A 15,904-nucleotide genomic window follows, 5' to 3' on the forward strand; every position below is an offset into this window, starting at 1 on the left:
TCACGCGGTCTGCACGTCCAGCACGAACGCTGGTCCAACTGAGGCGCCAGGTGGAAATGGCATGGCAAGCCGTTCCACAGGACTACATCCAGCATCTCTACGATCGTCTCCATGGGAGAATAGCAGCATGCATTGCTGCGAAAGGTGGATATACACTGTACTAGTGCCGACATTGTGCATGCTCTGTTGCCTGTGTCTATGTGCCTGTGGTTCTATCAGTGTGATCATGTGATGTATCTGACCCCAGGAATGTGTCAATAAAGTTTCCCCTTCCTGGGACAATGAATTCACGGTGTTCTTATTTCAATTTCCAGGAGTGTAATTAATTTTTTGTAATGTGTATGCGCTTATGAGATAATAGATCCAGCATCTGACATAAACATGTTTCTTAAACAATAGAGAGGTGAAAAAACTGCATTGTCATATATCTTTGAACCAGGTGCAAAACATTCAGTTACTTGTGAACATGTCAGCTACATTGTGATTGGGTGTTCATTTTAATAGGTCGTAAAATGCTGGGCTGTGACTGTTTCGTTTTAATAGTGAGTAAAATCCTAGGGTTTAACTGAAGGAGAGGAAGGGGGGGGGGGTAGGGTGGGCAGGTAGAAAGGGGAGGAGCTGGGGAGAAGTGCAATGACTTCATAGAAAGTGGATGAGGCTTGTCACATGATGACGATGATGGTAATGATGGTGATGATGTCGTAGATAAAAGGGGGTATGGCTTGTAATGGAAGCGTTTGCCTCCAGCACGTAGCACTCTTCAAGGTCAATGAAGTGTAAAGTGTGCCAGATAGTTGGTAGCTATACCACGTAAGTAGTACCACAAAAATTGTTAATTGTAATTTCCAAATAATGTTTTCAATTTAAAACTAATTTTTCTGATACCTGTATTCGTCTTCTTCTTGTTCTTTTTCCTGACATTATCCCATGTCTTTACAGGGTCCACGAGTTACTCTGGAATTGTCAATATTAGTGATAGAGGGTCACAAAATTCCATTCCTGTCGCCATGGAGTTTGTGTACCCTGAATGACTGCATCTAGTCTTATCCGATGTGAAAGTGTGAGAACGTTTTTGAAATGTTGGAATAACATGTAATTGAGGAAGGTTGTGTGTACCTGCCCAGTATTCACCTAGTAGAATGTGAGAAACCAGCACACTGGCCCTCGTCGTTAATCCGCCGAGCATATTCGATCCAGGACCAGAGTGCATCCTCATATCCTGGAAGCGACGCGCTAACAGACATGGCTATCTGGATGGTTCTTTCTGATATCAGTTTTAATGTAGGTTGAAAGTAAATAATAATAATAATAATATTTTCATTACGTTTAAATAAAGTTTTCGTTTCTTAACAAAGCCTGTGTATAAAGCAACAATGATTCATCTTTCATTAAAAATAATTATAATAGTTTCGTATCCCATCGTTGTCGCCTAGCATCGATACTACCCAGAAGACCTATTGGAAAATCGATATATCGATACTTAGGAAAATTTTGCCATCATCACTATTTGTCATGTTGCTGAAGAGCTAGCATGTGAGTCAAAGCGTTGTAAAAATAGTTGTTTGAAAGGCTGCTAACCTAAATTGCTTCTAAGCCAACCTACTGAAAGACATTTAAAACAACTAAACCATATTTTATGTGAAGGATTTAGTGTTGACTGGAAGGACGTCTCTTATTTACAACACTAAGTTAGTATACCATCTAAAGCCAAAGTTTTACCTGTACGTAAGGTGCAACATTTACACTAAACCTTGTTTAACAATTTGGTTCGAGTGAGGTGGCGTAGCAGTAAGAAAGACACTGGACCTACATCCAGGAGGAATAGCGTTCTGGCCATTCTGAATTATTTTTCGTGGCTTCCACAAATATTTTAAGCCGAAGGTCGGGATGGTTTCTTTGGAAAGGATGCAGCCTATGTTCTTCCCCTCACTGGCCCAGTCCAACCTCGTGTTCTGTCTCTAAAGATCTCTTCGTCGGCGGGACTTTAGAGTCCTAATCTTCCTTCCTTACTTCCCGGCACTGCATGTTTCTGCTGGAAACAAATCAGTAGGTTAACGCATTCGCCTGCCTTCATTCGCCAATGTGGCATGTTGTTGTTGTTGTGGTCTTCAGTCCTGAGACTGGCTTGATGCAGCTCTCCATGCTGCTCTATCCTGTGCAAGCTTCTTCATCTCCCAATACTTACTGCAACCTACATCTTTCTGAATCTGCTTAGTGTATTCATCTCTTGGTCTCCCTCTACGATTTTTACCCCCCACGCTGCCCTCCAATATTAAATTGGTGATCCCTTGATGCCTCAGAATATGTCCTACCAACCGATCCCTTCTTCTAGTCAAGTTGAGCCACAAATTCTTCTTCTCCCCAATTCTATTCAATACCTCCTCATTAGTTATGTGATCGACCCATCTAATCTTCAGCATTCTCATGTAGCACCACATTTCAGAAGCTTCTATTCTGTTCTTGTCCAAACTATTTATCGTCCTTGTTTCACTTCCATACATGGCTATACTCCATACAAATACTTTCAGAAACGACTTCCTGACACTTAAATCTATACTCGATGTTAACAAATTTCTCTTCTTCAGAAACGCTTTCTTTGCCATTGCCAGTCTACATTTTATATCCTCTCTACTTCGACCATCATCAGTTATCTAGCTCCCCAAATAGCAATGCTTAGCAAAACAGTTTTAGTCTGTGTGCACGTGTAACATGTGGTGTTCATCCACAGCCCTTTTTTGAGCACCTATTTAAACGGCTACGGGTTTTTCTTTTGAAATTTCGTGTAAATGGTCCATCAAAAATCAAATAAATAACGGCAATAATTACAAGAGTATTTTACTAAAAATTTGAATTGTCTCGAAAGATGATATTGGTTCGAAAAGGGCGAATTAATGTATCATAAAAATGTTATGTCGGCTGTCAGTACATACTGGATAAGAAGATATTGTGTTAGGAAGCAAATGGAATGTGTCTCGTTTCGACAATTCTTTACGATACATCATCTTTATTTGGGAATATCTACCGTATACAATATGTGAAAGATAGTATAAGCTTTCGCGCTTGCTAAACAGTGGTTTATAATGGCAAATTTATTTATTTATAAATGGGCAGTGCGTACTATCTACATAAATGAGTTATGTTACTAAATACTAAAGTGAATCATTTTAAACAATTACGATACGTAGAGCAAATGATGTATGGGACATGAAACAAATTACTCTGTGATGTGTGAGGTAAGGATGCTGATGAAAGTAAGATGCTGTTAAGCGCCACGCCTCCCGCCGAGCCGTGCCCGCGTCAGAACAGCCTGTAGATGGGCCTGAGGGCGCGGTAGAAGGAGCGCAGGTAGCGGTCGGCGTTGAAGTACCGGGACCCTCCGCCGCCTCCGCCCCCGCCGTGGTCACCCAGCAGGCCGCCGAGGAGGCCGCCGTGGAACAGGCCTCCGCCCCCTGTGTCGCAGTCGTCGTTGCTGGCGGCGGGATCGCCGTAGTCCCCCGGGCCCTCGTCCCCGTCGTCCCCGTCGTCGCCGCCGCCGCCTCCGTCACCGTGACCGCCGTCCCCGTAGCCGCCTCCGCCGCCGTTCACGTTGTTGTACACCACCACGAACGTGCGGCCCTCCTGCAAACAAGCACGCAACTTGTTCCAAAAGCACCGAAATTATTATCATTACACAACTACTGGATGAGGAACGCTGTTGTCCGATTTGACGTAAGAGGCGGCCGAAGTGGCCATGCGCTTCTAGGCGCTGCAGTCTGGAACCGCGAGACCGCTACGGTCGCAGGTTCGAATCCTGCCTCGGGCATGGATGTGTGTGATGTCCTTAGGTTAGTTAGGTTTAACTAGTTCTAAGTTCTAGGGGACTAATGACCTCAGAAGTTGAGTCCCATAGTGCTCAGAGTTATTTGAACCATTTGACGTAAGAGGGGCGCTCAACAAGTAATGCAAAACATATTTTTTCTGAAAGCGGGTTGGTTTTCACAGCATCCAAATATACCATATTAGTCCCTACTCTTTCGGCTATAAAATCCTGTTTTTAAACATAATCTCTGTTCACAGGCATGGCCTTATGCCACATTACTGGGGGGACCTTTGTGCCCGCATGGTACCACTCTAGTGGTTGACTGCTGCACCAATAACCTTCCCATCGTCCACGTTCTGCTTCCCGTGGAGTGCATCCTTCACTGGACCAAACAGATAGGAGTCGGAAGGTGCGATATCTGGTCTCTAGCGAGGATGAAGAAGAATAGCCCACTAATGTTTTGTGAACTCCTCTCGGGTACGCAGAGTTGTATCAGTCGACAAAGAAGTCCAGTTTTACAGCGAACTGTTTGATTGTGATCCGTCGATCACCTCGAATGAGAGTGTCCGCACGTCCCAGCGTTGCAGAAGTCACAGCTGTGTGCGGCTGTCAGCACTTGGGAGATAAGACATGTTTGCGTGACCTTGTTGCGATGATGACAGACGCCTCTTCCAACGATACACTGTGCTTTTGTTCACTGCCAGGTCTCCGCAGACTTTCTGAATACGCTATGAACTTCTGCTATGCTCTGGTTTTCTCCCAAAAGAAACTCAGCGCAGCTCTCAGCTTGGAACGCACCTCCGTTACAGACGGCATTTTGAAGGCTTCGTATAGTGCCGCCTCCTATCGGAACTTCACAAAACTATAGGAGCTGAAGCAAGTATATTACACGACGTTCCACAACAAATTTCGCATTTTTTCAAGAGAATTTGTCAGAAAAAAAGTGTTGCGTTACTTATTGAACGCCCCTCGTACATGGCATTTGAAAGATGGAGGGCTGGAAAGCTCCTGCTACCAGTGCATCACTTCTCAGATTGGTACTGTCAGCTCCTACCAAGTGTGTTGCCATTTGGCTATATACAAAGCCTTACACGTACCACGTCAAGTATGAAACTTTTCCGAACGCGAAAATTTCGCCTTTTTTTAAGAAAAAAGTAATTTCCAAAAGGCAAAGTTTCCGAGTTCGAGTCTTGGCCGGGCACACAATTTTAATTTGCCAGGAAGTTTCATATCAGCGCAAACTCCGCTGCAGAGTGAAAATTTCATTCATGTTTTTAACATACTTGTAACATTATAGAGATCTACACCATATCCGAATTTTAACGGTATTTCTTGTAGGACACTTTAAATTTCGTTGACAAAATTTCAAAGAACGCTGGTTTCCGAAGTTTATGCATAGCAAACGTAATGTAATGCACTACTTTACAAAATCCATGGCCGAGCAAGACAATTCAATAGTCAACGAAATGCAAAATCACTCAGATCCATAGCTTTTGACACATGGCGTGATAGTTTGAAGCTGTTTTCAGGACCGTAAGATACCTTCCGTTAAAAAAAATTAATGTACTCCTTGCCCTAATTAAAATGCGGAGCAAACTTCCACCGTTCTTAGAGATGTTGTAGAGATCTAAGCTATACATTAATTTTAGACTTTTACGAGATTTTTGTAGGAGACAGAAAGTTGAATTATAACGGCGGAGAATAGAGCGCTCTAGTGGCTGGCTGCAGTCAGTACTTGTCGCGACAACGTCTTTCACGTTAAAGTAACAATTTCGTCGGCATTCTTTTGCCATTGGGACTTTACACTGATGAGTCAAAACATTATGACCACAACCCGTCGCGAGGATGAATACCTCCTGGAAGTGTTGCCGGCACGTGATACAATAAGGAAAGAATGTAAGCAAAGAGGGAGGAATGGGTAGACAATATAGAAAAGATGCGGCTCGAAAATGCGGCAATCCACTGATATAAGCGGTTCTGACCGAGGCGCTGCTGCGGAAATGAGAATCTCTGAAACGGCGAAACTGGTCGCGTACTACTGTCGTGAGCACCTGTGGCAAATGGTTGAAGGATGATGAAATAATGAGTAGGCTCTATGGTATTTGAAGACCACGTCTCATCACAAAGCATAGAGATCGGATGATTCCCACTGTGTAATCCAGGATAGACAGCGATCTGTGGCAGATCTGACGGCAGATACAAAGCTGGTGCAGGCACAGATGTTCCGGAGCACACCGTTCAAATGCCATTGTTGAACATAGAGCTACACATCACACGACCCCTGCGTGTTCCTGTGCTGAACCGACAATATCGTCAGGTATGACTGCAGCGGGCACAGCTTCACTGAGTTTTCACAGTGGATCAATAGAACTGTGTTGCCTGTCGAATGGATCGCATTTCTTATTCGTCAGGTCGATGGTTGGGTCCTTACACGTCGTCATCCAGGCGAATGGCTGCACGAAACATGGACCGCGCCACAGATGCGGACCGGTGAGGACATAATTATGCTGAGGGGTGCACTGAGTTGGGCTTCCATGGGATCTGTGGTGGTAGTCGAAGGCATCACGGCAGCAGTGAACTACGTGAGTATTATTGCGGATCGTTTGTATTGCTTGATACTTGAAGCCTCCATATACTGCGATGTTATCTTCCAGCAGGATAACTGCCCGTGTTACAAGGTCAGAGACGTGGTACAGCGGTTCGAGGAGCACTGTAACGGGCTCATATTGATGTCTTGGCCAGCAAATGTACCTGATCTGTACCCGTTTTAACACGTATGGACCGCCAGATGCGTGCCCGTAAACCATCATTACGTAATTTGTGGGAACTGCTTAACCTGCGCGTATCTGGTGCCACATACTTCTGGAATGCTATCAAGGACTTGTAGAATACATGCTAACCAGCAACTGTGTTGTATTGTGTTTGAAAAGTGGAACAACACGCTGTTAAACATGTGGTCATAATGTTTTTGTTCATCGGTGTATGGTAATGTTCTTCGGCTTAGTTCACAATCGGGTATTCGCGCGAAATAACTTATGAGACTTTCCAGAGTTATACGTACTTGGTGATGAAATGATATTTCACGAGGCAAAGGGCAAACGTGAACAGGTGATGGTATGGACAACTATGATGGCTATTTGGAAAGTAAGGTCCGATCAGTTGCGAAATGGAAACCACTGCGAAAATCGAAAATGTTTTATTTGCAACAGTTAGCTACACTTTCCAGCTACATAAACGTCGCTCCAGCATAGGCATTTGTCATAGAGTTGTACCAACTTTCCAATAACCTCGCCATAGGAGACACCACTTGTGCTTTCCAGCAATTCTCTACGCTGGTCTACAGCTCGTTGTCTGTGCATAAATGATGTCTTTATGACCAGCGGTTCATATGCGCAAAGATGAAACTCAGTGAGACCCAATTACATAAAATGTTCAAATGTGTGTGAAATCTTATGGGACTTAACTGCTAAGGTCATCAGGCCCTAAGCTTACACACTACTTAACCTAAATTGTCCTAAGGACAAACACAAACACCGATGCCCGAGGCAGGACTCGAACCTCCGCCGGGAGAGACCCAATTACGAACTGTATTATGGGTGATCAAACAATTCCCATCGAAATCGCTGCAGGAGCTTATTCATTGCCCCTGCAGAGAGAAGCCGAGACTTCTGATGAAGAAGGAAACTCAGGAGAGTAATGTTACGTGGGCTGCATGACATCTATACATGCTCAATGTGCGCTCAGAACTCTAAAGGGCGACGTGACGCGATCGACAGGCACACTAGACATTGTCCAACACTTCTGTGCAAAGCTGCATCGGACTTTCACTGTGGTTCCCATTTCCCGCCAGATCGGACGTTATTTTTCGAATACCTCTCGTATTATCAGCATACGGTTCACCGTCAACGGCTGCTGAGTTACAGCTACACTACTGGCTATTAAAATTGCTACACCACGAAGATGACGTGATACAGACGCGAAATTTAACCGACAGGAAGAAGATGCTGTCATATGCAAATGATTAGCTTTTCAGAGCATTCACACAAGGTTGACGCCGGTGGCGACACCTAAAACATGCTGGCAAGAGGAAAGTTTCCAACCGATTCCTGATACACAAACAGCAGATTATCGGCGTTGCCTGGTGAAACGTTGTTGTGATGCCTCATGTAAGGAGGAGAAATGCGTACCATCACGTTTCCGACCTTGATAAAGGTCGGATTGTAGCCTATCGCGATTGCAGTTTATCGTATCGCTACATTGCTGCTCACGTTCGTCGAGATCCAATGACTGTTAGCAGAATCTGGAATCGATGGGTACAGGAGGGTAATATGGAACGCCGTGCTGGACCCCAACGGCCTCGTATCACTAGCAGTCGAGATGACAGGCACCTTATCCGCAATGGCTGTAACGGATCGTACAGCCACGTCTGGATCCCTGAGTGAACAGATGGGGATGTTTGCAAGACAACAACAATCTGCACAAACAGTTCAACGACGTTTGCATCAGCATGGACTATCAGCTCGGACACCATGGCTGCTGTTACCCTTGACGCTGCATCACATTCAGGAGCGCCTGCGATGGTGTACTCAACGACGAACCTGGGTGTACGAATGGCAAAACGTCATATTTTCGGATGAATCCAGGTTCTGTTTACAGCATCATGAGGGTCGCATCCGTGTTTGGCGACATCGCGGTGAACACACATTGGAAACGTGTATTCGTCATCGCCATACTGGCTTATCACCCGGCGTGATGGTATGGGGTGCCATTGGTTACACGTCTCGGTCACCTCTTTTTCGCATTGACGGCACTTTGAACACTGGACGTTATATTTCAGATGTGTTACGACCCGTGGCTCTATCCTTCATTCGATCCCTGCGAAACCCTACATTTCTGCAGGATAATACACTACCGCATGGCCGGAGTGGGCGTGCGGCTCTAGGCGCTACAGTCTGGGGCCGAGCGACCGCTACTGTCGCAGGTTCGAATCCTGCCTCGGGCATGGATGTGTGTGATGTCCTTAGGTTAGTTAGGTTTAATTAGAACTAAGTTGTAGGCGACTGATGACCTCAGAAGTTAAGTCGCATAGTGCTCAGAGCCATTTGAACCACGACCTCATGTTGCAGGTCCTGTACGGGCCTTTCTGGATACATAAAATGTCCGACTGCTGCCCTGGCCAGCACATTCTCCAGATCTCTCACCAACTGAAAACGTCTGGTCAATGGTGGCCGAGCAACTGGCTCGTCACAATACGCCAGTCACTACTCTTGATAAACTGTGGTATCGTGTTGAATCTGCATGGGCAGTTGTACCTGCACAAGCCATCCAAGCTCTGTTTGACTCAATGCCCAGGCGTATCAAGGCCGTTATTACGGCCAGACGTGGTTGTTCTAGGTACTGATTTCTCAGGCTCTATTTGTCCAATGAATGCTCGTTTATCATCTGCATTTCTTCTTGGTGTAGCAATTTTAAGGGCCAGTAGTGTATTTCAATTTTCTGGAATGGGAATGATGTGAACCATACTAAGTCATAATGGCGGGTCACGTCGGAAGGCGGTCTAGTTATGATCTATGCTGTTCGTCTGCTTCAGTATTCTATAAGGCAGGTATCGACACAGGGGCAAAGACATAGCCATTTTCGAGTCGGCGCCATCATCACTTCTACGCGAGGCTCTAGCGATGAGTACGCTAGACGCGCCCCGTAGCGCACCGGCTCTAGCAATTTATGGAAAGAGGCTTTAACGTCCCGGACTTTCTGTCTGTTCATGGACTTCTTCATCATGCGCCATAACAGTTCCAGTATAAAGGCATCGGGCTTATTATCTTGAACAACACTGTCAGAATTCTCTCTAGACTCTAAGGAGTAGGATCATTATGACTGTCGCGTTTCTGTTTTCGGTTGTTCTGCCGATATACTTCGGCACCTTATTTACTGCCTGGACTGCCTCCACTTCTAGCAACTCGTTCTTCAGATTGTGACTTCCAAAGCTTCGTAGCTCTGCGTAAGTCACCAGGCACAAATTTTTGTGTGGTGATCGACATAAAAACCACCTCCAGCGACCGCTGGCGTCCAGTTATATTGTCTCCCCCTCGTCGCCTTGCCGTGACACCGTGATGGCGTGACTACTTTGCTGCATAGCGCCCACCGCATCGATCATAATTCAGTGGTGACAAATTTCATTCCTGCTTCTGCCCACTTCTGTAATTTGTCCTGTAACTAGACCCACATACCGACGTGATGCCCAATCACACGCAGGCACGGTTAGGTACTAGGGAGGATAACTGTTTACTGCTCCTGCAGTCCGCCTCCCCCCTATAATACATTATTATTATCATTCTCTTAAAATACACTATTGGCCATTAAAATTGCTACACCAAGAAGAAATGCAGATGATAAACGAGCATTCATTGGACAAATAGAGCCTGAGAAATCAGTACCTGGAACAACCACGTCTGGCCGTAGTAACGGCCTTGATACGCCTGGGCATTGAGTCAAACAGAGCTTGGATGGCGTGTACAGGTACAACTGCCCATGCAGATTCAACACGATACCACAGTTCATCAAGAGTAGTGACTGGCGTATTGTGACGAGCCAGTTGCTCGGCCACCATTGACCAGACGTTTTCAGTTGGTGAGAGATCTGGAGAATGTGCTGGCCAGGGCAGCAGCTGAACATTTTCTGTATCCAGAAAGGCCCGTACAGGACCTGCAACATGCGGTCGTGCATTATCCTGCTGGAATGTAGGGTTTTGCAGGGATCGAATGAAGGGTAGAGCCACGGGTCGTAACACATATGAAATGTAACGTCAACTGTTCAAAGTGCCGTCAATGTGAATAAGAGGTGACCGAGACGTGTAACCAATGGCACCCCATACCATCACGCCGGGTGATACGCCAGTATGGCGATGACGAATACACGCTTCCAATGTGCGTTCACCGCGATGTCGCCAAACACGGATGCGACCATCATGATGCTGTAAACAGAACCTGGATTCATCCGAAAAAATGACGTTTTGCCATTCGTGCACCCAGGTTCTTCGTTGAGTACACCATCGCAGACGCTCCTGAATGTGGTGCAGCGTCAAGGGTAACCGCAGCCATGGTCTCATAGCTGATAGTCCATGCTGCTGCAAACGTCGTCGAACTGTTCGTGCAGATGGTTGTTGTATTGCAAGCGTCCCCATCTGTTGACTGAGGGATCGAGACGTGGCTGCACGATCCGTTACAGCCATGCAGATAAGATACCTGTCATCTCGACTGCTAGTGATACGAGGCCGTTGGGATCCAGCACGGCGTTCCGTATTACCCTCCTGAACCCATCGATTCCAGATTCTGCTAACAGTCATTGGATCTCGACGAACGCGAGCAGCAATGTAGCGATACGATAAACCGCAATCGCGATAGACTACAATCCGACCTTTATCAAGATCGGGAACGTGATGGTACGCATTTCTCCTCCTTATACGAGGCATCACAACAACGTTTCACCAGGCAACGCCGGTCAACTACTGTTTGCGTATGAGAAATTGGTTGGAAACTTTCCTAATGTCAGCACGTTGTAAGTGTCGCCACCGGCTCCATCCTTGTGTGAATGCTCTGAAAAGCTAATCATTTGCATATGACAGCATCTTCTTCGTGTCGGTTAAATTTCGCGTCTGTAGCACGTCATCTTCGTGGTGTAGCAATTTTAATTGACAGTAGTGTATTTGACTCTTTCTTTGCTACTAAAATGTAAACTTTCACGGCCGGAAATATCATGTCCATTATAATTATCCGGGCTGTTATGCCGTGGTCGGTTGATGAATGCTGTGGTGATTCCCAACGTTTCGTCTCCGACTGCGGGAGACATCTTCAAGGGGGTCCGTAGCTTGATGGAAGGTCCAACACACACACTGGCTCGCTACTGACTGCCGCTAAATTCCGTGTCCGCGCGCCCCCGCGCTGCGGCGTGACGTCACGTGTTTTGAAAACGTCAGTGCAATTGGCCGCTGTCCGTCGCCGTCGATCGCCGTTGCCATCACCCAGTAGTGGACGAGTGGTACACATCTTCTTTAACACCGGCATCCATATACCGTTTAATCTGACGCCCTCCTCCTTTTGGTTGAAATTATTTGGGTGTTTAGCGATTTCGATCGCCTCCCTGTAGAGCCTTTCGTAATATCCGCTCGTGGCCGCTAGTACTTGCGTCTCCTCGAAACGAATATTGTGGTTCCCTGGCTGGAAAGCATGCTCTGCAACAGCTGATCGTTCCGTTTCTCCTCTTCTACAATTTCCCTTGTGCTCTTCCAAACGTTTAGAAACAGTTCTTTTAGTGGTACCCACATAAACATCACCACAACTGCATGGGATCCTATACACTCCAGATTTTTCCAATGGTTTGCGAGCGTCCTTGGCAGGCCTAAGGTATTCCTGTATCTTCCTGGTGGGCTTGTAAATTACGGTAATATTCCGCTTCGTCAAGATCCTCCCTATTCTTTCCGTTACATTTTTAACAAACGGCAGGAAAACCTTAGATTTTGCAGTAGTCTGTACGTCAGTATGATTTCTGCGTGGCTACCTCAACGCACGTTTTATTTCGGCGGACGAATATCCGTTCTTCGTTAGTGCATTGTGGAGATGTTCCATCTCAGCGTCGAGCAACTCAGGTTCACAAATATTTCTAGCTCTGTCCGCTAACGTCTTGATAACACCCCGCTTCTGTTGTGGGTGGTGGTTCGAATCCCGGTGCAAATAACGGTCCGTGTGCGTGGGTTTGCGATACACTGAGTGACCCAAACTACCATTTTCGTTTCTAAACACAAGCACATCGAGGAAATGTAGTTTGCCGTCTGCCTCCTCCTCCATTGTAAACTGAATTCTTGAGTTTATACTGTTCAGATGTTCGTGGAACCGGCTTAGTTCCTCCCTACCATGTCTCCACAACACAAACGTGTCATCCACGTATCGGAACCATGCATTTGGTTTCTTGCTGGCAGTACCTAAGGCCTGTTCTTCGAATTTCTCCATAAAGAAGTTTGCAATTACGGGACTTAGGGGGCTTCCCATAGCCACGCCATCCGTTTGCTCATAAAACTGTTCATTCCACTTTTTAGTATCAGACGCCTCTACGGGGAGGAGTTGTCAAGAGAAGTGCGACGCCTGGAAGGACTCCAGAAGAAGAGAGTGCAGCTTTTGTGTTCCCTCACATTCCTGTCTCGTTGCAGAGCTGTCGGCGTTATACCGAAGTTTCTGAAGATAAAGCGACTGTTCTATTCGGGAAAGGCACAACGCATTTTCAAACGGACTGAGGAGGCCTTACTACGAGAGCGCATTCAGCAGACCCGACGGGACTTGGCAAGCACAAACTGTAAGTTAATGTCTCTCCATATTACGATCAGTAATAAACTGTGCAGCGGTGACTGGGATAAAATTGATAGACTACTGCATGATACCATGGGGAAGCGTATGTTGACGACGTCTAATAGACAGAAGAAGAAGTTTGATAATTTGCTACCTAATCAGACTGTTCGGCATTTAGACGTTTCCCGGACCGTTATCAATTTGTCCAAACGTTCGTTATCTGACGATGAGACATCTGTGCTTGCCAAGGGAGGAAATTTTGCTGTTAGTCCGCGTTTTGTGCCCACGGAAGAAATTATAGCCAATGTAGAAGCAGGAATTCGCAGTGTAGATTCTGTAACAGCTGAAGAAATCCGTATAGAAACAGTGAGAATATTAGCCAATGCAAAACCGCCGAAAAGTAATATAACTGTGGGTGAGAGAAGAGCTTTAAAACTCCTGAATGACGACGGTAGTATTTTGGTTCTCCCAGCTGACAAAGGAAGCGCAACGGTGGTTATGGATGTGGCCGACTATCAGAGAAAAATTACGGATCTACTGGATCCGCAAGCATATAGGAAGCTGAATAAGGACCCCACTAACAACGTTCTCAGAACTGTGTCGCGGTTAATAAAAAAGTCCTCCATTGAAGAGAGTGTACAGAAAGGTCTCTGCAATTCGGTTGCGCTACCACCGAGGCTTTATGGATTGCCCAAAATTCATAAAGAAAATGTTCCGTTAAGACCGATACTAAGTGCCATTGGTTCGCCCACCTACTCGTTAGCCAAGTTTTTGACTACGCTGTTAAAACCACATGTGGGCCGTTCGGACTCTTATATAAAGAATTCGACACATTTCATTAGCAGATTTAATGGCATAGTGGTGCAGCCGGATGACATATTGGTCAGCTTCGATGTGGTATCGCTGTTTACCATGGTTCCACTTAATGATGTATTGGAACAGCTGGATCGAATTTTTCCTGCCGATATTTTAGAGCTGTTTAAGTGTTGTTTGACGACCACATACTTCAAGTGGAATGAACAGTTTTATGAGCAAACGGATGGCGTGGCTATGGGAAGCCCCCTAAGTCCCGTAATTGCAAACTTCTTTATGGAGAAATTCGAAGAACAGGCCTTAGGTACTGCCAGCAAGAAACCAAATGCATGGTTCCGATACGTGGATGACACGTTTGTGTTGTGGAGACATGGTAGGGAGGAACTAAGCCGGTTCCACGAACATCTGAACAGTATAAACTCAAGAATTCAGTTTACAATGGAGGAGGAGGCAGACGGCAAACTACATTTCCTCGATGTGCTTGTGTTTAGAAACGAAAATGGTAGTTTGGGTCACTCAGTGTATCGCAAACCCACGCACACGGACCGTTATTTGCACCGGGATTCGAACCACCACCCACAACAGAAGCGGGGTGTTATCAAGACGTTAGCGGACAGAGCTAGAAATATTTGTGAACCTGAGTTGCTCGACGCTGAGATGGAACATCTCCACAATGCACTAACGAAGAACGGATATTCGTCCGCCGAAATAAAACGTGCGTTGAGGTAGCCACGCAGAAATCATACTGACGTACAGACTACTGCAAAATCTAAGGTTTTCCTGCCGTTTGTTAAAAATGTAACGGAAAGAATAGGGAGGATCTTGACGAAGCGGAATATTACCGTAATTTACAAGCCCACCAGGAAGATACAGGAATACCTTAGGCCTGCCAAGGACGCTCGCAAACCATTGGAAAAATCTGGAGTGTATAGGATCCCATGCAGTTGTGGTGATGTTTATGTGGGTACCACTAAAAGAACTGTTTCTAAACGTTTGGAAGAGCACAAGGGAAATTGTAGAAGAGGAGAAACGGAACGATCAGCTGTTGCAGAGCATGCTTTCCAGCCAGGGAACCACAATATTCGTTTCGAGGAGACGCAAGTACTAGCGGCCACGAGCGGATATTACGAAAGGCTCTACAGGGAGGCGATCGAAATCGCTAAACACCCAAATAATTTCAACCAAAAGGAGGAGGGCGTCAGATTAAACGGTATATGGATGCCGGTGTTAAAGAAGATGTGTACCACTCGTCCACTACTGGGTGATGGCAACGGCGATCGACGGCGACGGACAGCGGCCAATTGCACTGACGTTTTCAAAACACGTGACGTCACGCCGCAGCGCGGGGGCGCGCGGACACGGAATTTAGCGGCAGTCAGTAGCGAGCCAGTGTGTGTGTTGGACCTTCCATCAAGCTACGGACCCCCTTGAAGATGTCTCCCGCAGTCGGAGACGAAACGTTGGGAATCACCACAGCATTCATCAACCGACCACGGCATAACAGCTCTTTCTTTGCTACATAACTTCAATTGCAATTCATATACATGCTACAGGCATCGTTCGAAAAGAATTTGTTCAGGATTTTGAGATATACGGGGTGTTCAAAAAGTGTCTCCGCAGTGCCGTTTGATTGTTAGTTGCGCGTGCCGTATAATTGTTCGCCTACATGGGTTTCTTCCCTTCAAGTGGACTCTCCCAACATTCTACTGTTCCGTTTATCTCAGCCAGCGTCAGTAGTACGGTTGGTGTGGGTCGGTACGTGTTTACGTGACCATTCAAGTTTAGTTCCTTTATTCGTTTTATTTCGCTTTTGTCGCTGTTAAAATGCTAACCATTGAAGAACGTGTGTTTTTAATCGAACAAGTATTCAAAGGTGGCGGTAAATACAGAGTTTCAGTTCGTCAAACATTTAATTCAGTTTTCCCGGAGACAACACTCCCTCATCGCTATAGTG

The 15,904-nt window shown here is 46.0% G+C and overlaps 1 protein-coding gene across 1 annotated transcript in view; it reads right to left on the reverse strand.

Moving 5' to 3' along the window:
* Positions 1–3,078: 3,078 nt before the first annotated feature.
* Positions 3,079–15,904, reverse strand: part of LOC126162117 (uncharacterized) — a 69,060-nt gene continuing 56,234 nt past the window's right edge. The window contains exon 3 of the mRNA XM_049918407.1: positions 3,079–3,618. Within this exon, the coding sequence (XP_049774364.1) occupies positions 3,298–3,618 (321 nt within the window). The 3' untranslated portion in view covers positions 3,079–3,297. The remainder of the gene's footprint in view (positions 3,619–15,904) is intronic.

This window comes from Schistocerca cancellata, chromosome 1, assembly GCF_023864275.1.
Source record: "Schistocerca cancellata isolate TAMUIC-IGC-003103 chromosome 1, iqSchCanc2.1, whole genome shotgun sequence".
NCBI lineage: Eukaryota > Metazoa > Arthropoda > Insecta > Orthoptera > Acrididae > Schistocerca > Schistocerca cancellata.